Source organism: Martes martes (genome assembly GCF_963455335.1).
Source record: "Martes martes genome assembly, chromosome: X".
Taxonomy (NCBI): domain Eukaryota; kingdom Metazoa; phylum Chordata; class Mammalia; order Carnivora; family Mustelidae; genus Martes; species Martes martes.
In genome coordinates this window covers 117349280-117371826 of record NC_137897.1, presented here as the reverse complement: position 1 = coordinate 117371826, position 22547 = coordinate 117349280, and the positions used below count along the sequence as shown (strand labels likewise).

The 22547-nt window shown below is 50.9% G+C and overlaps 1 protein-coding gene across 1 annotated transcript; it reads left to right on the top strand.

Moving 5' to 3' along the window:
* Positions 1 to 350: 350 nt before the first annotated feature.
* On the top strand, positions 351 to 22014 carry IDS (iduronate 2-sulfatase). The gene is made up of 9 exons (XM_080794973.1): positions 351 to 505; positions 962 to 1098; positions 1748 to 1925; positions 4866 to 4954; positions 6310 to 6510; positions 8021 to 8191; positions 12056 to 12182; positions 14317 to 14490; positions 17446 to 22014. Exons 1-9 carry the CDS (start codon positions 409 to 411, stop codon positions 17916 to 17918), a joined length of 1647 nt encoding a protein of 548 aa, XP_080651099.1. The 5' UTR covers positions 351 to 408; the 3' UTR covers positions 17919 to 22014.
* The last annotated feature ends 533 nt before the right edge of the window (positions 22015 to 22547 follow it).

Here is a 22547-nt window from a genome sequence, read left to right as displayed (position 1 = left end):
GCTGGGTAAGGACAGTGGTTGCATCGCAAATCTTTAGAAACAACCGGAAGATTCTCCAGGGAGCTCCCCAGCAAGGTAGTTGCCCGCAGCCACGCAGCTCAGCATGCCCCGCGGGCTCTGTGAGGCAGGACCCGCGCTCCAACCCCGGCCCCGCCCTCTGAGGCTGGGATCACGCGCACAGGCCTCGAGAGCAGCCAGGCCCCGCCCCTCTTGGGGGCGGGGCGGGGACGAGGCACGCAGGCGCACTAGCTTTCGGGCCTCTGTGCCCCGGCCTGTGGGGCCGGCCGCGGCCGCTTGGAGCGGGCCGCGGCCGTTTGGCTCAGAGGGCGTGGGCGACGCGGGGCCGGCGGTCGGCCGGTCCGTCTCAACCTGTCACCGTCGCCCCAGAGTGGCCGCGTCGGGGCAGAAATGCCGCCAGCCGGCTGGTGTCTGCTTTGGCTTGGCTTGGTCTTGGCCTCGGTCTGCACCTCCCTTGAGTCTGCGGCGTCCAGCAACTCGACCACAGGTGCAGTCCTGGCCCTCGCTCAGATTGCGGGCTCCCTACCTCCTTCTCTGCCTGCATCCATCCTTAACTTCCCGTCTCTGTCCCATCCACTGTTCCTTCTAACATTCATCCTTCCTTTCCTCCCGCCCACAATCCTTTCTTCCCCCCACCCCCATCCATCTTTCTTTCCTTCCCTAAATTCTTCTTTCCTTTCCTCTGTCCTTCCCTCCCCCTCTCTCTCCCTCATTCAGGCTTGAGGCCATGCTCAGAGCCTAATTCTGCCACCCAGAACTGGGGTTTCTTCTGTGCACCCACTCCTAGCCTCCCTGCCCTAGTCTCCCCCTTCCTGGCTTGGTTGGCTGGGCTGTCCAGGGTGTAGGGGCCAGCCTGGGGCCACTCAGTACTGGAGCAGCAACCATGGGTGGGGGTTCGTTGTCAGTGCAGGCAATCTCACCGACGCCCCTCCCTTCCATACAGCTCCTCTGAATGTCCTTCTAATCGTCGTGGATGACCTGCGCCCTTCCCTGGGCTGTTACGGGGACAAGCTGGTAAGGTCCCCAAACATCGACCAACTGGCATCCCACAGCCTCCTTTTTCAGAATGCCTTTGCCCAGGTATGTCTGGGGACCTGTAGGTGTGGATGCGTTCTTTGTGCAGTGGGCTGGGGGATGAAGTCCTTTCAGCTATGGTTAGATGGCCCTGATGGTACCTGGCAAATCCTTATTAGAGGGAAGCATAGTCTGGAAAATGACGGTAGAGAAAACCTGGTTGTGTACTGGCAAGGAAGCTTGTGCCTCCAAGCTTGGGCAGAGGTTGTCCCTTGACCCTAAGATGCCTAAGGATGGTCCTGCCCAGCTTTCTTCCCCAGAGGGATTTGCCTGGTGCTGAGGATGAAGGGGTGTTGCCGAATGCCGCTCTCAGGTCCGCTAACCTACCTTGAGCAAGCACCATGCCCCTTGCCATGGTGACACTCATGGGGCTGCCTTTAAGATCCTTGCCTCTGTGCAACTGTGAGACGCCATCACATAGGACCCAAACATCTGCTTGGTTGGGGGTGGGGGGCTGAGTCCTTTCCTGCCTCTTTGTGGGGATACTTACTCCTGGTGTGTGAACAAGGCCCTTATCCCACTGGCTGGCTTTGATCTGCATGACTCAGCTGCCAGGCTGTTTTGCTGAGGACTCTTCAGGTTGCCTGGTTACCTTTTAGCATCCAGACTCTGTTTGCCTCTGAGGATATTTCCCTCTGCTTCTTCTCCCTGACAGCAAGCAGTGTGCGCCCCAAGCCGTGTGTCCTTCCTCACTGGGAGGAGACCAGACACCACCCGCCTGTATGACTTCAATTCCTACTGGAGGGTACATGCTGGAAACTTCTCTACCATCCCCCAGTACTTCAAGGAGAATGGCTACGTGACCATGTCGGTTGGAAAAGTCTTTCACCCTGGTACTGTTTGGTGTCCAAAATCTGGATTCCTCTGTGTTTTGTGCCCACGGGCTGGAATCCCCCTCTGGAGGTGGAGCTGGCTTTGCAGAGGCCTGCTGGGGCTGGGGGGACACCTCCTTAGTCACTGGTGTCTTGGTACAAAATCCTACTTCTCACATTAGCTTCATGTTCTTACCAACAGTGAAGAAGTGTGGTAGGCCACTAGTCACAGCGCCGTTTGGTTCCTTCGGCTTCTCAGGCAGAAGGAAGGGTGCTGGCTGGGGAGGAGGCAGTGTTGGGTGCAAGTCTAGCTCTGCACCTGACTGACTCTCTGTGCCCCAGGAGCCCTGTCAGTAAAGGGAGACCAGGGCAGTTTTGAGGATTTGCCAGTGAAGAGGCAGCACTTGGGCGGGGCTGCCCATCAGCCGTGAATCAGGTTAGCAAGAGGGGTGCAAGCTGACGCCGAAGGCCTGAAGGGTGCTGGGGGGCCACCAGTGCTGACTTCCAACACGGCCTGATAAACTGGCTCTTTTAATGCCAAAATGAGAATGCTGAAACACTTTAAAGACTTTAAAAGTTTTTTAAACTTTAAAAAAGACTTTAAAACTTTTAAAAAAACTCATTTGAAGTAATGCACGATTATTTGACAAAAAGTGCGGGTGGGGGGACGGGAAGTATAAACTGAAGGATATGAATTGCTTGTAATTGCACCACACCGAGGAGGGTTGAAGTTTGATGTTCCCTTATTCCAGGCATATTCTTTTTCCGATTTGAGATTTTCCTTTACATACAGTTTTATGTTGTGAATGTTTTAAACAAACTTTTCCCCCTTTGGCTGCCCTTCATACAATCATTTTTTATTTTATTTTATTTTTTAAAAGTAATTTATTTATTTGACAGAGATCACAAGGAGGCAGAGAGGCAGGCAGAGAGAGAGAGAGAGAGAAAGAGAGAGGAGGAAGCAGGCTCCCCACTGAGCAGAGAGCCCGATGCCGGACTCCATCCCAGGACCCTGAGAACATGACCTGAGCCGAAGGCAGAGGCTTAACCCACTGAGCCACGCAGGCGCCCCTTTGCATATCATTTTTAACAACAGCACAGTCATCTCACGTACAAGCCACTGTACTTGAGTGTCATGTTGATTTCAGGTCTCCATTGTCACACGTACTGCTGGAATGAATGCCTCTGCAGAGGGAACCGGTGGGCAGTGGCCCCAGGGATCCAGGCTCCTGGGTTCCAGTCCCAGCTCTGCCACTTCGTAGTTGTACAGTTGACCTTGGGCAGATCGTTCTTCCTCTCCGCTTCAGATTAGTTCTCTGGCAAATGAGTCATAGCTGCTTGGATTACCTCCCAGGGTAGCGTCCCAGTTCCGGTGGTTCAAGGATGTGAGAGTGGGTTGAAAGCCGACTTCATACGATGGTCGTGCTTATTGCTAAGGGCGATGACTTGAACATTTTCAGTAGCTTTCCTTTTGCTCGTGGGTGACACAGGCAGGCTCAGCAGCCTTCCGGAACCCAGCTGGCAGGTCCAGGTTGAGGATAACACTTCGCTGGGCTAAGTCAGGCCAAGTTTTGGAAAGAGAATCTGTCAGGAATCCTGCCGTGTCACCAAAAGCCCACCGTCCGAACTTTCTGCAGTTGGCGCTTACATCCTGGACAGGCCCTTGCCTGAGCACAGCAGGAGGGGAGAGACAAGTTCCGGGAGAAGAGGAAGTAGGGCAGAGGGAAGGCCGTGTTTCAGGAAGGCCCGAGTGGCATTGATTCTTAGGTTGTGAAGTCAGTCTGTCAGCGGTGTGTCTTGGCTAGAGAACGAGAGCTTTGCCTGTAGTCCTTGTGGAAACGTGTTTTTCGTCTGGGAGGTCTCTGTGCTCATGACCTTGTCTGTGAGGCAGGGACCTGTTCCATCCATCATCCATCCACTGCCAGTCCCCTCCTCAGCAGCAGGCGGGGTGGGTTTTTTATCATTTTTATCATCATCCTCATTTCCTGAGGAGGAACTCGAGGCTTGCGGAAGTCAAGTAGCTTGCCCAAGGTTGCGTGGGTAATAAGGGGCAGCGCTGAGATTTGAACCTGGGTCTGTTGGCCTCCTTTGCTCTTTCCACTATACTTGCTGTGTTGATAAGCCTGCCACCCACTGCCCCTTTCCCTCCGGTCTCGCCTTGCTTGGTGCTCCCTGGTGGAGCCCCAAAGGTCACTATGCTGGTGATGCTCTTTCTCTTGCGGTTCTACCGACACTGCCCTCCCTGCTCCTCCTGTCTCACCCCACGAGGCGACCCTTCCCTTCTGCTCCCACACAAGCCTCACTGCGTCTTCATGGCCCTCGCTGCCCATGCTACCTTGGCCCACCAGTGGCTTCCCCACTCACATGGCACTTCTGTTCTCTAGACAGCTGGCCATCCTTCTGTAGTTCACTGTTCCTTTCTCCTCCCGAATAGATGAGAGACTGCTGAGCTTGGCAGTGGGTTTCTGCTTCATGAATGAGCACTGAACCTGGGGTCCTAAGGCCTGGATTTGAGTCCCAGCTTACTCACCCATTCCGTGGTTGGTGTCAGTCAAGGCACTGGCCTTCTCTGAGCCTTCCTTTCTGCACCTGGCCTGCGGTGGTGCTGCCTCTGCTCTGGGGGAGAGGCTCCATCCAGCGAGGGCACTGTGGGGCTGCAGCGTTGGAGCAGGCTGGCTGAGCTACCCTTCTGGGTTTCTTCTGTACAGCCTTGCATGAATTGCCAGGGCTCAAGGGACCAGGAGGTCACATGCTCAGTACTCAACTAGAAACCTAGTGAGTTGGCTTTCGTGGGGACTTCTCATCATCTGCCTGAGCTCTTGATTTTATAGATGAGGAAATAAGTCCCAAAGAAAGGGGTGATACTTCTGTAGTTGCTCACAGAGTTTTAATTTAGGGCGGGGAAGGCATTGAAGGACCCTTCAGTTTTATTTAATGACTTTCTTTTCTCCCCTCCTTCAGGAATATCTTCCAATTATAGTGATGATTCTCCATTTAGCTGGTCTGTTCCACCTTATCATCCCTCCTCTGAAAAGTATGAAAACACCAAGGTAAGGATGTGGAAAGGGCACTGTTCTGTAGAGGAACTGTTTTTTCCTGTCTGGCAGGATTCAGGTTAACTGCTGCATATACCCCACGTTCTTTCAAGCTGGTTATGTAGTGGAAGTTGTAGTATTTGTGATCATGACTTGGCAGAGACAGATGTTGGGGTCTTTTTTTCTAAAAAAGGTTTATTTATCTGACAGAGAGAGAGAGTACAAGTAGGAGGAGCCACAGGTAGAGGTAGAGGGAGAGGGAGAAGCAGGTTCCCTGATGTGGGGCTCGATCCCAGGACCCCAGGATCATGACCTGAGCTGAAGGCAGGCGCTTAACTGACTGAGCTACTCAGGAGCCCCAGAACTTCATTGCTTTCCTTTTATAGATTTTATTAAGTAATCTCTACACCCAGTGTGTGGCTCTAACCCGCAACCTTGGGATCCAGAGTTGCATGTTCTACCGACCGAGCCAGCCAGGTGTCACAAAGCCCTGTTACTTTTTATAGCGAAATAGTATTCCGTTGTGTGCGTAGAATGCATTTTTTTTTATCCATTCATGAGTTGTTGGACACTTGGATTATTTCCACTTTGTGTCTACTATCGACGGTACTGCTGTAAACATTCGTGGACATGTTTTTATGTGGCCTAGGTTTTCTGTTCTCTTGGGTAGAATTGCTAGGTCAAGTATTTATGTAGATTTAGGTTTTCATTTTTCTTGCTGTCCCCTCAGGTGTGGAATTGCTGGGTTACATCATGACGCCCTGCTTAACTGCTTGAGGAACCGTCAGAGTGTTTTCCACAGCGCCCCATTTCACGCCCCCAGAGGCCCTGTGTGAGGGAGGGGTCCAGGCTCTTCCCATCCTCGCCAACACTTGTCATTGTCCAGTTCTAAAAATTCTAGCCATCCTGGCATGCGTGGGACAGTATCTCATTGTGGTTTTGATTGGCATATCTATGATGAATAATGACACAAAGCATCTTCACATGTGCTTGTTGGCCATTTATCTGTCTTGTCTGGAGAGAGATCTATTCAAGTCCTTTGCCCATTTTTTAATTGGCTTTTTAAAAAATTATTGAGCCAGAGACAGATTTGTTTTGATCATTAGTTTCCATGGGTTTCCTTTAATTATTTATGACCTGGAGACAGAAGATTAACAGCAAGAAACTAAGTGCTAGTGGGTTTCTGGCTTCTGCGTAGGAAAGAGGAGATGCTTCTCTGTCTTAGCTCTCCATCGTGCACGCCTGGCCAGCACGCGTGAGGCGGGCTTCGAGGGCTGCTGCTGTGAATGCGAAATCCATTGTGTATGCCACCTTCGTGACTTCTCTTCCTTGCATTTAAAGAGCTGACTTGCACTGTTTTGTCTTGAAAGACATGCAGGGGGCCAGATGGAGAACTCCGTGCCAACCTGCTTTGCCCCGTGGACGTGGCGGATGTGCCAGAGGGCACCTTGCCTGACAAGCAGAGCACCGAGCAAGCGATACGGTTGTTGGAAAAGATGAAAACATCAGCCCGCCCTTTCTTCCTGGCTGTTGGGTATCATAAGCCACACATCCCCTTCAGATACCCCAAGGTGAAGAGCTGCCCGAGGGCTGACCCCACACCTCTGTGACAGCTGTGTCATTTGTTACAGGAGGGCTTGGTTTAGTGGGGGCATGTCCTGCCATCCCTGGTCACTGGGGCTGCCCGATGGCACCACTGTACTTAGTGGCATGAAGATGGGATCAGAGGTTGAGGCTAAGAAGTAGACTTAAGGTACATAAGAATCCTGTTGGAAATGCTTGGTTTCCTCCCTCCCCACTGGAAGGTTTTATTCTTTTCCTTGAACTCAGCGAGCACATATTAGGCTGGATGGGAATATCAACATAGAGAAGTCAGCCAGAGCTGGCCGCCAATGGCTGCAGTTAAAGGACAGTCCTTGGGGCACAGCTCCAGGGAGGGGCATGTGAGACCCTTCCCATACAGGGCACTGCATTGCTCGGTGCAACCCTGAATGCTGTGCTCTCCTGTCCATCATTTAGAGTGTGTGGTCCCTTCTTTTTAAAAATCTTTTTCAGTTTCTCCCTGTTGTGTCTTCCCTGGGCCTGAGCAGCCTACTCTTTTGAATTTGTAAAGAATGGCCCTCATTTGTGATGGGAGTAGAGCGCCAAAGGCGTGCTCTTTGATGCTTTGATAGATTGGCCCAGGGGATCTTGCCTTCCTAGCCGGATCTGTCCCCCTTTGATGGAGGGAGACTCAGTTCTGCCTCTCATGCAGACAGGAGCTCGCCTAGCCGGCCTGGCAGCTCTCCGTAGCAAGGCCTGCTTGCAAGGTTGGCCTTTGGCTGGCCTCTGGGAATGCGGATCCTGGGAGAGTTCGCACCACTCCCCAAGCGAGGAGTGGCTCTCTGTGCCCGCACTGTTTACGAATGGCCCTGCTCTTCTGCGTGGCGTCTGTGGTGTCAGTCTGTGCCTGTGCCGGCAGAGGGGGCCTGGGCAGGCAGCCCCGGTAAGCAGCCCGTGTGCTGAGGCTCTAACGAGCTTCCATGGCAACAGCCTCTCACGCACACGACTCATCGCTGGGGGAATTAAGCACATCCTGTGTGACTTCACCGGCAGAGGATTCTGGAAGCTTGTGTCTGGTTTTCCCTGGACTTCACCCATGTGCCTTTGCCCTTTGCTGATTGTGTTTGGTAGCTGCAGGTAGGACTGTGTCAAGTTCTGTGAGCACTCCCGGGGAGTTGCCAAACCTGAGGGAGGTTTTGGGAATTGGAAACACCCCATCCACCCCTTTCCAGCTGAATGGGAGGTAGGAAGTGGGGACGAGAATAGGAGGACATTGATTTGTATGAAGAAAGAGAGCTGTTGCTGCTCGATTTATAGGAAACAAGTGGTATGATTTCATTACCATTGGCATCTTGTGAAGCGACGTTAGGCCTGACCTTCAGGTAGGGGGAAGTACCTGGGGAGTGTCAGTGAGCCACCATGTAAACACATCCCAGGCTTGGAGAAAAGACAATAGAAAGACTGGGAGAGTCCCAGCTTTGTGCCTTTGCTGGAAGAATGACAACCCGGTGTCTTTGTGCGCTATTCCCCCCGCCCAAGGAGTTTCAGAAGCTGTATCCCTTGGAGAACATCACCCTGGCTCCCGATCCCCAGGTCCCTGCTGGCCTCCCTCCTGTGGCCTACAACCCCTGGATGGACATCAGGCAGCGGGAGGACGTCCAGGCCTTGAACCTCAGTGTGCCCTATGGCCCAATTCCTGTGGATTTTCAGGTACCAAGGGCGTATTTGGGGGAATTGCTGGGTACTGAATGGCATGACATCATCGGTGACACCACTTTTCTCAGTAGACACCGCCCCACCCATTGTGTCTTACTGAGACTTCTCTGTGCCAGGTTGTCTCATGAGGCTCTGGGGCTGGAGGTGGTCTGGAGGAATTTAGGGTATGGGAAGTGCTGGGTGAATATCGTCTCCCAGGCCGTGTCTCTTGCAAAGAAGGGGAGCATCTGGAGGTTTGGTGATTGGCTGGGTGTGAGCACTGGGGGAAGGAGGAGGCTGGGACACCCCGTCACTAAATCATGGGAGATGCTCTTTAATCCACGTGACCGTTCATCAGCTGTAGAGTGGTGGGCGGCTCCCCTGCAGCCCAGAATGTTCGGTTGCACGGCCCCTCTGTGGGAAAGCCTACGTAGGCACCCATCCCGTTCGAGGGGTGGTACGGGGAGTAGGGCCTTGACACAGAGGGGGCAGGGGCGCCGACGTGGCCGGTGCTATCTGGATGTTGCAGTTGGAGTAGCCGCAGAGTTCAACTCCTCAGCGCACTCCGTCAGTCACCCTCTCCCCGGAGTGCGGAAAACATACCGACCAGCACTCTTTCTGGAATATTCCACATGCAGCCCTGCCCTTCGGTCACTGTGTGAAGACTCCATAGGCAGCCTGCAGTGGAAGGTAGAGGGCAGTTGTTTCAGAGGGTGCTTCCTGGACCCCCTGCATCCTAATCCCCATGAGGGCTTGTTGGAAGCGCAGACTTAGGGGACTGGGAGCTGGAGGTGGGGCCTGAGGACTGGCATTTGCAAGAGTGCCCCGGGCAGTTCTGATAGCATGTGGAAGCCTGCAAACACTGCCATAGGGTACAGTTCAAAACCAGATGAAACATCCAGGCGTCTCTTGCCACTCAGAGCTGTTCGGACAGTGAGGGCTCGGGGGCTGAGGACTGTGCGCCCCTCGTGTCCGTGGGGCTCCCGAGGTTCGCCTGACGGGCTTGAGAGTTGGCAAAGGAGCAGCTTCCTCCCGTGGCTCCGTCCCTGACTTCCCATTACGGGGCTTCTGAGAGCAGGCTTGTTTGAGTGGCATCTCTGAGGCTGCACCCGGATGCCTTGTTAGTGACAGTCGCTTCAAATGTCCCTTTAAAATGGACTGTGTCCCAGGAAGGGTGCTCAGAGTTTTCTGTGTGCCCTCTCCTCCAGTCCCCATGGAGGCTGAGTGAGGTTCATTACCACCAGGTCGTCCGGGTGGGGAGACAACAGGGAAGTGTGGTAACTTGCCCCAGAGCATGCAGTTGCGGCCTTGGGGAGTCCGAATTCCCTCCCGGACACATGGAATGCCAGGGCCTCGAGCTTTGTCTTATCGTCTCAGAACAGCCTGGGTTCGGATTCCCGTTCTCCCTCACACCAGCCGCACAGCCCCCGGGAAGGTCCCTTGAGCTCTCGGAGCCTGTTTCCTTATCTGTAAAACAGAAATGAAGTGACAAAAGATTTCCAGCAGGGAGCTCAGCGAACCTGCAAAAGCGTCCAGGACAGATGCCTTCCTCCCTGCCACGCCCCTGCCCACTGGTGCTGTCGCTGCCCAGAGGACCTCCCTGGTGTGCCTGTGTCCCGCTCCCTGCCCCACGTGCACCTGGAGCTTGGGCCCTGCTCACGGCTCTCTGTGCCCAGGCCGCATCTCCCCGCACTCTTGAGCCTCTCGGTTCTGCCCTATTCAGCCTCCAGCACTCTCGCTCTGCTCCGCAGGAGCCGGTGACCTCAGGGCCCACCCTCGGGCCTCCCAGCCTGGCTCCTCCTCGGGTTGCAGTCACCACCCTGACCACAGTCTCTTCTCACAGCTGCTTCACTCCACATGCTCGTTCCCCACATGCCTCCTGGGGATCCTGATTGGGGACTTCTCTCCCCCGGGTCTAGGTCCCCTCTGGGCTTCACTCCTGCGCAGGTGGCTCACTGTTCTCGCCAGCCCCTTGCTACACTTGTGCCCCGATGACAGGATGGTCCGGCCACCATTCCGCTCTCAAGCCCAAGTCCTGAGGCTGCTGCGCTGGGTCCTTGTGGTGCTAAGGTGGACACACACGGGCCCAGCCTCCAGCCCCGGCAGCCCATCCACGAGGGCTTTCTGCTCAGGACTTTCGGCCCGTTTGGCTGCTCTGAACTCTGCACTCTGAGCCGCTCACCTCCTGTCCTTTACGCCCCTCTTCTCCATCTTTCAGCAGATGACACTGTGCCCTCACCTGCCGTTCAGGGGATGTGGCCTTAGCGTCTGCCCATTCTTCATTCGCTTCTGCCCAGCCTCCTGCCTCCCCAGCCCACTCAGTGCTCTCACCTAGGTCAGCACCGACCCCCGTGGCAAATAAAATTCATCCTTGTGGGTCCTAACCTTCCCAGAGTCCCTGCTGCTTTCTCAGTGTTGGCCGGTGCCACTCCTCCTGGACATGTCCTCCGCCTGGACCCCCCTGCCCCCCTCCACACAGCAGACCTCTCTTTCTGTGTCTGCTGCTTAGGAGGCTCTGTCCGCTGGGTCAGCCCCAGGGCCTTCACTGGAAGCTTTCTTCCCCTTCTCCCCTCCAGTCCCAGTCTTGCTCCGGATTTCAGGCACGTCTGTCCACTTGCCCCTGAGGGTCATTGCCGTGCCAGTGCCCATGGAGACCTCTGCCTCACAGGCTCCTGGGGCCGTGCCGCCACTGCTGTTCCTCCTCTTCTCCTTGTGCTCCCCCTGCCACTGCAGGGTGCCACCAGCTGAACCAGAAACCTGAAGTCAGCCTGGGAGTCCTCATCCTCTTCCCTGCCGGCTCCCCCCACTGCCCGCACTCGTGCTGGTTGTCCCTGCCTTCCTCCGGGTCCGTGTCGCCCTCTTGCTCCATCTGCATGGCTTTCACGACCACCCGAGTGGGTCTGGGTTCGATCTGTTCGTGCAGCAAGCTTCTGTGGAGCTCCTCCTGTGTGCCCAGCGTGGATTTAGTGCTGTTCATCTCAAAGCCACGGCAGGTGCTCTAGGCTGTGGTCAGACTCTCACTCACTTGCAGCCCGGGTTGCATCATCTCGCCTTGAATCACCTCAGTGCCTCCCTCGGCCTCCAGCCGGGGTCCCTCCGTCGCTCTTCTCCAGCCTGCTGGGAGGTCGTTAGACATGAGCCTCACATGACCGCCGCTGTCTTTGAGGACAAGCAGTTGCTGTCCTGCTGGGTAAAAAAGTAGTTAAAGGAAAGTGGATGTTGTTACGGGCTCAGTTGTGTTCCTCAAAAACTTGAAGTCCCCCTGCACCTCAGAACAGGGCCTCGTTTGAAACTAGGGTCATTGCAGATTCATTAGTTACGATGAGGTCATACTGGAGCCATGGGACGGGTGTCCCCCTAAGAAGAGGAGAGAGACGCATGTGGGAAGAAAGCCATGTGGGGATAGAGGGAGAGATTGGGGTGATTCGGCCACATCTCAGAACATTTCTCTTGTTCTGAGCCCCCCCGGTTTCTGGTCCTTGAGGAAGGAGTACAGCTTCATGGGGTCCTTGGCACCCCCCTCAGCAGGGTTTGGAGTGACTGGGGGATGTGTTTCAGTTTACATGGTCATCTCCTGGGACCCATAAGTATAGGTGAAGGAGACACAAAGGAACAGTAAGTGGCACATCTGTCCGCTGTGACCTGTGCCCTACAGTGAAATCTGATTTGCTTAGAAAAGAATCCTCCTTTTGGATCTGCCATGGACCCCGGATTTCACCAGGAGCATGTGGGCCCAGCGACACAGATGGTGGGGAAATGTGCTTTACATTTTGGCTGAGAGAGTCACGGGCATAAGCGGAGGTGCACTCAGGTGACACCGCTCTGTGCGCGCCACTGTGGTTCAAGTCACACTCACTCTCCTCCTTCTCTAATGTGCAGCGGAAAATCCGTCAGAGCTACTTTGCCTCCGTTTCATATTTGGATACGCAGGTTGGCCACCTTCTGAGTGCTTTGGATGATCTCCAGCTGGCCAACAACACCATTGTCGCATTTGTCTCCGATCACGGTAAGCATTTTCCAGTGCCCTGGGGAGTCGATCAGGGCAGCTGGACTTCTCTGGGAAACATGCTTTTCTAGATTGCCTTAAACAGAAGCATGTTCTCTTTCAGGAATCAGCAGTACCCCAAGTCTGGGGTCTTGGGGTGCTTTTATGATGGCCTGTTTTATAATGGCCTGGGACCTTTCTCCATAGAGGCCCAAGGACCATGTTGAGTGCTTGGGTGGGACCTCGTAGCAACCTTTTTTTATCCTTGATGAACTCAGCACAAACCCTCAATTTGTGTGGGGAACCCTTTTAACCCATGCTTCCAATCTAGAGGCTTGGAGGGCATTTAGTTTTTCTTAGGAGGATCCAGAACAGTCCTGGCATGGCCCAACAAGGCCCTCAGACCTGACTTCACTCCTCCACCCCCAGTCCCAGTGTTCTCTCTGCCGAGAGCCTGGGGCTGGCAAGGCTTTCTCTCTTTTCAGGCAGTTTCCCACTTTTTCCAAAAATGGAAACAATTTACTTAAGAAGATTCTTCTTAATTTGAAAATTTTTAACATGTCCAAGAATAGAGAATAAAGAACAACCTCCAGTCCCCATCATCCTGCTCCCCAGTTACCCACTCCCAGTGGTCTTGTTTGTCTCATCCTCCCCCCTCCCCTACCCCAAGCTCTTTTGAAGCAAATCCCGGGTTGTTCAGGTTTCTGAATAGTATCTCTAAAAAATTTAGCTCTTTTAAAGTATAACCGTACTACCATTATCATACTTAGGGGACAACAGTTCTTGAGTATCGTCAACTGTGCAATGGGACAATATCAACATAGAGTCGTTATAAAAAGGAAAAGGCTTAGAGCATATAATGTAGGGCAAGAGCACCCTGCCCTCTTATCCCACCTGCCTGGAGCGAGCTGGTACTGGCAGACCTGGGGTCTGTCTTTCAGCCTTTGGTTGTGGATATACACGTGGCTGTGGTGCGTGTGCGTGTGAGTGTGTATGGAATATATAGTCACGGAACAAGGCGGGATTGATTGTGCTTATCAACTCTTTTGTCCCCTCATTTGCTGTTTCCACTTAATGTCACGGACAGTCCCCCATGTGATTTCTCACGGGCCTACCTTAAGCCTTGTCAAGACCCACATTACTTTGTTATGTACATAAGTGCCATAATATTTCGCTGTCTCCCTAATGGTTTACCATCCACTTCTGGCCCCTCTTGTCAGTGCTCAGTTTCCTCCTCCGGTGCGGACAGAGGCTGCTGCGCCTGTGAAGGAGGCAAGGCCACTCAGAAGCTCTCTTTGCGCAGAGGCAGCTGCATTAATTCCAAATGGCCCTTCTCGAACGGCCCCCCGGAGACTCCCTGCCCCCGCACCACAGAAGCGTCTCCAGTCCATACATGGCGGCTTTATGTGACTTTGGTTATGTTGTAACATGAAATACTCAATGTGCAGTCTCTGTCTTTTACATATATTTTTTTTTTATATCAAAAAGGGCACTCAGATGGAACATTAGACATTTCCAGGGGGAACATTCAAGCTGTCTTTCGCAAGGAGGGTTTTCAGTCCGGGTGAAGAGGGTTGTATTTTTCATGAAGGTTAAGGGCCTGGAATCAAGTTCTGTTTTTTTGGTCTGTGGTATATTTTAAGAAATGGAACAAGTTATCCTTGTCTTATAAAATGGGAGTGAGTGCAGTAGCGTCACTGCTCACGGTTTGGGGGCACGCGCCCTTGGGTGGAAAACAGCCCCAGTGGGACTTGTGTCCAGAGAAGGCAGGACAGGACAGCGGCCCTGCCCCCGCCCCTACCCTGTCAGGAGGGGAGGCCTGGCCTGTGTGCGGGCTGGGGAGTAGGGGCTGGGCCCTGGGAGCCCGAGCTGGCTGCAAACGTCAGTTGCTTTTAAAGAAGATAGTTTTGTTTTGGGAATTTAGTATGTGTTTTTTTTTTTTTCCTTTTAGAGGTTTCCTCATTCAAGAAAGATTTCTAACTTCAAATAAAGCAGTAGAGAAATCACCTTTTTTGTGGTAATCACAGAGGAATTCCTTCTCTGTGATGAGCTTTGCTTCTTCTGGTTTCTACAACAGGGAATGTAATGGCATCGAAAATGAGCGAGCTGTGATGTCATTATTTGTTTTCTGTTATTTTGTGCTTTTATGAACCAGGGTGGGCTCTCGGTGAACATGGAGAGTGGGCCAAATACAGCAATTTTGACGTCGCCACTCGTGTGCCCTTGATGTTCTATGTTCCCGGGAGGACAGCTCCGCTTCCGGAGGCAGGCGAGAAGCTTTTCCCTTACATCGACCCTTTTGAGTCCATCCTGGAGTTGATGGAGCCAGGTATAAAGTATGCTGAAGTGATATTGCTTGATAGGAGACTCCCGCTGCTTTAGATGCACGCCCCTCCCTGATGCACAGCCAGGGGCTTACTCGGTCCGTCTTCCTGTCCAGGGTTGGCATTCCTGAGTACCTATGGGTCTGGGCCTAGACGAGCCTGGAAGAGCGGGAGGGACAAAGGAGTAGGTGGCATCCGCAGGACGAGGAGGACTGTCGTGCCAGAGACCACCGTGTGCTCCGAAGCTCGGGGGAAGGGGTTGGCTAATGGCTGAGCAGCACAGTGAAGGGCGAGTTCGCTTTGACTTCCATGTGCCGGTCCATCCCAGTCTTGAAGACGACACTGATGCCTTTCTTCTCTAGGCTGAAACCTCCAGGCCCGCAGTTCCTTCACGGTAGTGGTGGTAGACCCACAGTTATCCTGGTCTCTGCCTTCCCCAAAGCTCCAGCTTGAGAAAGCATTTCCAGAAATGTCCCTGCAATGAGATACCCCTTGCGGCTGCATGGGTGACCTGTGTGGGTTCTTTGTTCTCTCCTGAGGTGATCTGCTTAGCACAGAGACAAGTTGTGTATGAGTTAGAGTACTTTTTCTATGAACTCTGCGAAACCAGGTTGCCCGCTTTTTGGACTTCGGCATTTAATCCATCTAAATCCATTTAACATCTAAATCCTGCCCTTTATGTCCATTTCTGTTGATTTTTTTTTCTTTCTTTTTTTTTTTTTTTTTTTTTTTTTTTTTTGGTTCTGGCCCATCATTCTGGTCTTTCTGGATCTTTCCAGATTTGCTTTATATGGCCCAGTTTTATTTCCTCTACATTTGATTTTTGTGTTCTTCACGCTCTGTCTTCTTTCAAGTCATCTATAAAAAGCTCAAACCATAGGCATGATTATAGGCCTCTGTTTGCTTGGAGAAATCTGACAGGTTGAGATGGTTTTTTTGAAAGTTTTCTGGGGACATGTTCAGCAAGTCTTATATTCACGCAGCTGCACTGTTCCCAGTTTATTTCCCAGTTTTATCTCTAGCCTCTATCTCTTCCCTGAACTTTGGACTGGGATTTCCAACAGCCTGTTCCACTTGGCCAGTCTAGCTTGACTTACGTAGTGAGCACGGCCTGTCTCCCGTCCTCCATATGTGATACGTAGTCTGTCCGCAAGCCCGTCACTCTCCATTCAGTCTGGCCATACTGCTTCTCACCACCTCGTGCTGCCACCACGGGTCATACCACCCCGTGTCCTGCTGGATTCCTGCAACAGCTTCCCGAGGTCTTCCTACCTGTGCCCTTGGTCCCCCGGAGTTCTTCCTCCTCACAGTAGCCAAAGTGATCCTGTTAAAACTTGAGAAGGTGGTGTCACAGCCCTGCTCTGGAGCCTTCTATGCTCCTGTCTCTGAGTGAAAGCCCTTATAGTGGCTGACAAGGCCTGACGTGATCTCGGCCCCCATTTCTCCTCGACCTCATCTTTTTACAAGCATTCCAGGTGACTGTGTTGGGCAGGAGCCCGCAGTCTGGATTTGCCTCATCGCTTCCTCATGACTAGATTCAGGGTAAACATTTTTGACACGTGCACTACACGTGAGCTCGCGTGCTCCCAGTGTGTCACAGTGAGGGCACTTCACGGTGGCCTTTGCCATTGTCAGTGGTGCCAGATTTGATCACCTGATGAAGGTGGTCCGGTCAGCCAGGTCTTGCCATTGTAGAAAGTATCTTTTTTAAGCTTCTTTACTTTTTTTTTCTTTTTATTTTTCTTATCAGATGTGTCAGAAATAAAATTAGGCCATGTAAAGCAAACTCTTAAAGATCCAAGAAGGCCAGAGTGATGGCTCAAAGCCCATGGTTTTAACGGTAATATAAAGTGTAGGATTAAGACTTTAAAGATGGATCAACCACAATGAGATGTCGTTTCATTCCCATTCGCAAAATAAATAGAAATCTACAGCACTGGCATGGTGTGGAGAAAGGGAACCCTCCCATTGCTGGTGGGGAGGTAAAATGGTGCAGCCACTATGGAAAGTGGCTTAGTGGGTCCCCACAAAGTTACATGTAGGGTTGCAGTGTGACTCCGCAATTCCACTCCTAGGTAGATATCCCATAGAATTAGACATAGGTATTCAAGCAAAAACTTGTACATGAATGTTCAGTAGCCACAAGGTGGAAGCAACCTGCGTCCATTGCTGGGTGAATGGAGAAGCCACACGTGGTCTCTGTGTAGTGGCATGTTACTCAGCCTTAAGAAAGGCAGGGCATTCTGACACCTGCTACAGCATGGGGGAACCTTGAGGACATTGTGCTCAGTGAAGGAAGCAGTCCTACAGGGACAACGACTGTGTGATTGCACTTACACGAGATCCTGTGAGGAGTCCCCAAAAGTAGGATAGCGGTTGCCAGGGCCTGGGAGCAGGGAGGAGGCGATGGGAAGGGAGTGTTCAATGAGGACAGATCACAGGTGAAGAAGATGAGAAGTATTCTGGACACAGACAGTAGGGATGGCTGCATGGCACCGTGGGTGTTTTTAGTGCTACTAAACAGGACGCTACGGGATGGTTAAGACGGTGAATGTGTTGTTGTTTGCAACCTCTCATGATCTCAAGGGGATGTGCGGACATCCAGAAGGGAGTACCTGCAGGATGGGACCGCTGAGACTCTGAATATCCTGTCCCCCTGACTGAGTTTTACCCAAAGGATAGGGCTTCTGTTGGTGATCCTTGCCAGAATCAGTGATTACACGGGTGGTTCCCAAATTACACATAGTTTTTACAAGTGCCAACTGGCTGCAGGCACCTTCGTTTTGCATCCTTCTGTGGGGGGAGGTGCCGAGTCGGCGTTGTTCCTAAACTCATGGGCCCAAAATAAACGCAGAAGGAGAAAAGACCCTGGGGAGCCCAGATGCGCTCCCTTGTTTAGTCTGTGAGCTGTGCAGGCTTCTGTACAGCAGTGCATTCAGCTGGATCGGTTCCCGTTTCAGGCCGGCAAGTCATGGACCTCGTGGAACTTCTGTCTCTCTTCCCCACGCTCGCGGGACTTGCAGGACTGCACGTGCCGCCTCGCTGTCCTATTCCCTCATTTCGTGTCGCGCAGTGCCGAGAAGGCCAGAGCCTTGTGAAGTATTTCCGATTCCAGGACCTGGACGAGGACCGGTACCTTCGTGGTAATCCCCGTGAGTCTATTGCCTATAGCCAGTACCCCAGGCCTGCAGACTCTCCCCAGTGGAATTCTGACAAGCCGAGCTTAAAAGATATAAAGGTCATGGGCTATTCCATACGCACAATAGACTATCGGTACACTGTGTGGGTTGGCTTCAATCCCCGTGAATTTCTGGCTAACTTTTCTGACGTCCATGCAGGGGAACTGTATTTTGTTGATTCTGACCCTTTGCAGGACCACAACATGTATAATGACTCCCAAGGCAGAGACCTCCTCCAATCACTGATGCCATGACTCTGGCCAGCCGAGGAGGAGGGCAGCTGTCACATGCCCCCTTGCAGCTGGGGAGAGGAGGCATTAGAGCTGGTCATTTGGTGATCACCCATACTATTAGAAGCAATCCGAGGGGTAGGCACTCAAAGCATACGTCCACAGCTTGACCTAAGAATATGTAATAGCCTAACCTTTTGATTCTTTATTAATTTGAGTCTTTATTAATATCCACTTAGCAATTGGACTGGGGCTAGGCTGAACCGTTCTTTCCTTTTTGGGGCAATCACAGCCTGTTTATTGAGTGGATAAGTGTAAAGGGAACAACTGAAATCTGTCATGCTTTTATCCATTGAGACCATAATAACCAAACACAATGCTATACTCAAGAAATACAATTACCTCTGGAATCTAGTGCATTTCAAAAAGTAACCATATGTCACATTAGGTTTCACACGAAGTCCCTGGTTCTTTTGTTTATAATTTAATAATATATTTAACTCAATATATTCAAAGTATTATGTCAATATTTCAGGTTTCAGGCTTGTAAAATGTGAAGTTAAATAATAATGTTAGGCGCTAAGGCCTTAAAGTCTTATCTTCAACTTCTGTTAATAAGATTGCAGGTTTTCCAAAATCCAAAAATAAAATATGCATGAAGCGACTAATGTAGAATTTCTGCATCAGATAATAAATAATGCTCAGTCAACTAGAGGCATGAGATATTTGGGGAATTAGTTAGAAATCAGTTAGAAATGTTCAGGAACTTCTGGCCCAAATAATAATTTGTTAGCAAGTAATATGACCATTAACCTCCAAGATCACCTGTTGAAAGGCCCTGTTATTCACAGTAGAAAACATTCAAAGGTGTAACTGTACCCACGGATCGAGTCATTCAGAACTGTTGTGTTCTCCTCCTTCAGGAATGTTTGGTTGCAGGTATACATTTATCCAGGAGGCAGGAAATAGTCTACTTTGAATTGCTGATTAAAGACAACATTAATTGTATTAAATTCTGAATTATTTTGAGAATTGTGAAAACTTCACTTAATATAATATTAGGTAATTTCTAATCCCCCAGAACATAGTTTTGTATTCCCTAAATATGAAAGTAACCAGAAAGGCAGGTGGTAATTATAATAAGCTTAGCCTACATCATCTTAAAAAAGGATGGGATAATCGCAACTTGTATTTGTAACACGTGGAAGTTGATCAGTTATCAGCACTCATCAGAGGAGTCAGCCACATTCTAAATAAACATCTTACATTGTCCTGTATCAAAGTGAGTAATTTCTAGTAATTCTCTTTACAAGTGCTTCAGTGTTTAAAGGTAAATGTTTGTGAAAGAATACTTAAGTGTATTGTAACAAAAAAGGCAAGATATTATTGTAAAAGATGACTTCAAATCAATAATTTCAGACAGTGTTTTTTTTTAATTAATTAGCCCACAACAGAGGCATATATGGTAGCACAACGATCTCCTAAGTGATTAAGTGACTTAGTGTCTTGGCGACAACAGTTTCTAGTTGAAGAGTAAAGGGTCCTATTCATCTCTCCTGATCCCGAGGCTCATCTTTCTTCTGGAAGTCTTGGCTTATACTAGTAGATGGGTTCCCTGGGCCTTTTATTTCTCCTTTTCATCCTCTTTATTGGTCTCATCACTTCCACTAAGATTTTTACAATCTGGTCTGGAAATTCCTCGTGCCGTCTTTTCAGCATGTTGAGCTTTATCTCCTACTCCCCGGTTAAGACGGTAAGTTTTAACACGGGCTTTTCTTTCATGTGCGTCTGTTGGCTGCGGTGCGTACACGTCGTCCTGGTTTCTCGCTTCGCTTCTTGAAGCACAGTTGTATCAAAAATCTCCCAGTTCTGCTCTTGCTGAAGTTGAAGTCTGACCTGCGTCAGAGAAGAGGGAAGTGACAGCTACGTTGGGGGCGCGGCTGCCGTTTTGGCAGTAATTTGTCTGCCCGTGTGACCAAAGCCACATCTGGGGCTTTTGTGTGTCCCTCTGTCTCTGCTGGAAGTCCTTCTGTCTCCTCTCTTCTGTGCGAGGACCCAGTGTTGGAGCTGATTCTGGTGCAATGGTTGCTCTCGGCCTCCCTTCAGTCTCTCTCCTGTTAGAAGCAAAGGCTGAGGTGCTCGCTCAGTGGCATGCTTTCCAGATCATCTCACAGGTTATGGGTGTTCACTGTTTTTGACACTGAATGCAACGTAGAGCCACATTTTCTTCCCTTCTGCACATCTCCCACACATGTTGGAATGAACAGCCACTTTCTGGTTTTCAGATGTCAAAGCTGACCACGCTCCTTCTCCGGCCTCAGCCTGGAGTGAGCACGTCTCTGTGGTTCCACACAGCCTTTCTCGGCCCGCTGAGCTGGACGTGTGTTCCTCATGGTCCCCTGGTCACTTCCTTGGTATAAAGCCTGTTTCACTCCAGCAGTGGTTCTTGTATACAGTTTAGAGGAAACCAGAACTAGCGAGCCCAGAAATTTTGTGTGACCCTGTTTCAGTGGCTCCCAAGCAGGAAGGTGAGCCAGAGCCGTGCAGGGCCCCCACCTGCAGAGTCGCTGCATCCTCCCGGCTGGGGTGGGGCCTGAGAATGTGCATTTCCTGCAGATCACGCTGCTCCCCGAGACCACACTTGGAGAATTACCGCTCCTGGGTGTGTGCTGTCCAGTGGCCACTGGGCACATGCGACCATTTTAAACGGTTCCAAAGCAGATTCTCAGTGAGGCTTGTCATATTTCAAGTGCTCGTCAGCCTGACATGGTTAGCAGCCACCATCCTAGAGAGCACAGATCTAGAACCTTTCCATCGTGGTAGAAAGTGGAACGGAGCTGCCCTACACTCACTCTGAATGGAAACTGGGTCTACCCAGCCATGGGCACGTTCCTCCAGGGGGCTGATTGTCCACCCTGTGTGTGCATGCAAAGGCTATTGGGTTGAGGCGCACCACAGGGAATGCCCTCTGGCCCTCGGCGCTCCCCCCTCCAGTGCCATTGCCATCACCAGCCCTCTCACCACCTTCCCGCCTAGCTTACCCCCCCTCCTCTTTCCTCCCTCGCTCCTGAAGAATCCACGTGTCTTCCTGAACTCCCTCTTTGACCCCGCCCTCTGCGAACACCGCCAGTGCCTACTACGGGGTCTACACAGACCTTCGCTGAGCAGTCAGAGTCTTCCCTGGCTCCACAAAGCCCCTTTCCTGGGCCGACCAGTGTGCACACTGGTCCCTGACTCTTCCTTGCCGATCCCTGCCTCCCTGCACCCCACCCCCAGCTTCTCCCCCTCCCCCTCTGTTCATGACCATTCTTCACGCTCACTCCCCCACCCCCGCCATCTCCAAGAGGCTGCGCTCTGTGACTCTAGACCGTGGCATGGCGTGAACTGACCAGGAACATCGCTAAAGAGTCTTGTGGCCAATTTGAAAAAAGGTATCCTCTTCTGAGCACAAAGTTAAAGTGTTAATCATAGACAAACCGGAAAACAGAAACGTACTAAAAGGCAAGAAAATGCACCAGTACTTTGCCCCAAGATGGTCCCTTAATATCTTGCCTTCTTTGGGCTATGAATTTTTTTACATTGCTGTGATCATCCTGTGTGTTTTATCTTCCAGTTTTATATAATTTTTATCACTAAATATTATATGTGGTTACTACAAATTTCTGCAAAGATGCTTTATACTGGTGGTGATGTATCTTCTTGTGTAACTTTTTTCATAATTAACCTAACCTTTCATTGAAAATTCAGCTTATTTCCAAGTTTTCGGTATTGTAAATAATGCTGTGATGAACAACTTTGCAAATGAAATGTTTTTATGTATTTCAAATTACTCCCTTGGGCATGTCTCTCGGTGCCAAATTGTCAAAACCTTCTCTATTTGGCCCTTCTCCCCGCTCTCCTGCAGCTTAGGGTGGTAAAACTAGAAATAAAGCAAACAAACATATAAAATAGGTGAAAGTGGTATCCTGTTTGACCTTGTAACTCTCTGCTTATCTGTGACCTTGATCATTGTTCTCTTTGTAAAACTGTTGGGTGTTTATATTTCCAGTTGTGTGAATTTGCCTTTAAATTTTGGTTATTGGTTTCACTTTTTAAAATAAATTGCTCTTTTCCTGTCTGATTTTTTTTTTTTTCCTGTTAAACATGGAGACCCTTCCCCATCTGGAGATTGAACAAATACTCATTTTCCTTTGCTGTTTTTGTGGTTCGGTTTTATACTTCATCGACCCCGTCTCTTCAGCCATTAGCAGAGTATTGTATGCTCATATAAAAGAAGGAAAGAAGAGCACCTTCCAGAATACAGCCGTAGTGACAGTCTTGCATTTCTCCCTGCTGTTTTTCCTGCCCACATACATATGCAGCCATAAGGACGCTTGTGTCTTTACATAGATGAAATCTATCACATCCAATCCTGTATCCTGCTTCTGTGATCTAAAATATAACATTACCGAGACGCCTGGGTGGCCCACTCGGTGGAGCATCTGACTCTTGATTTTGGCTCAGGTCATAATCTCAGGATCGGGCTCCGTGTTCAGCACAGAGTCTGCTGGTCCCTCTCCTCTGCTCTTCCCTCCTCCCCACTTCCTGCGAGGCATAGTGAGGTCGGCCTTTTGCCATCATTCAGAGAAATCTCGCCTTCTGTAGCCAGGGTGA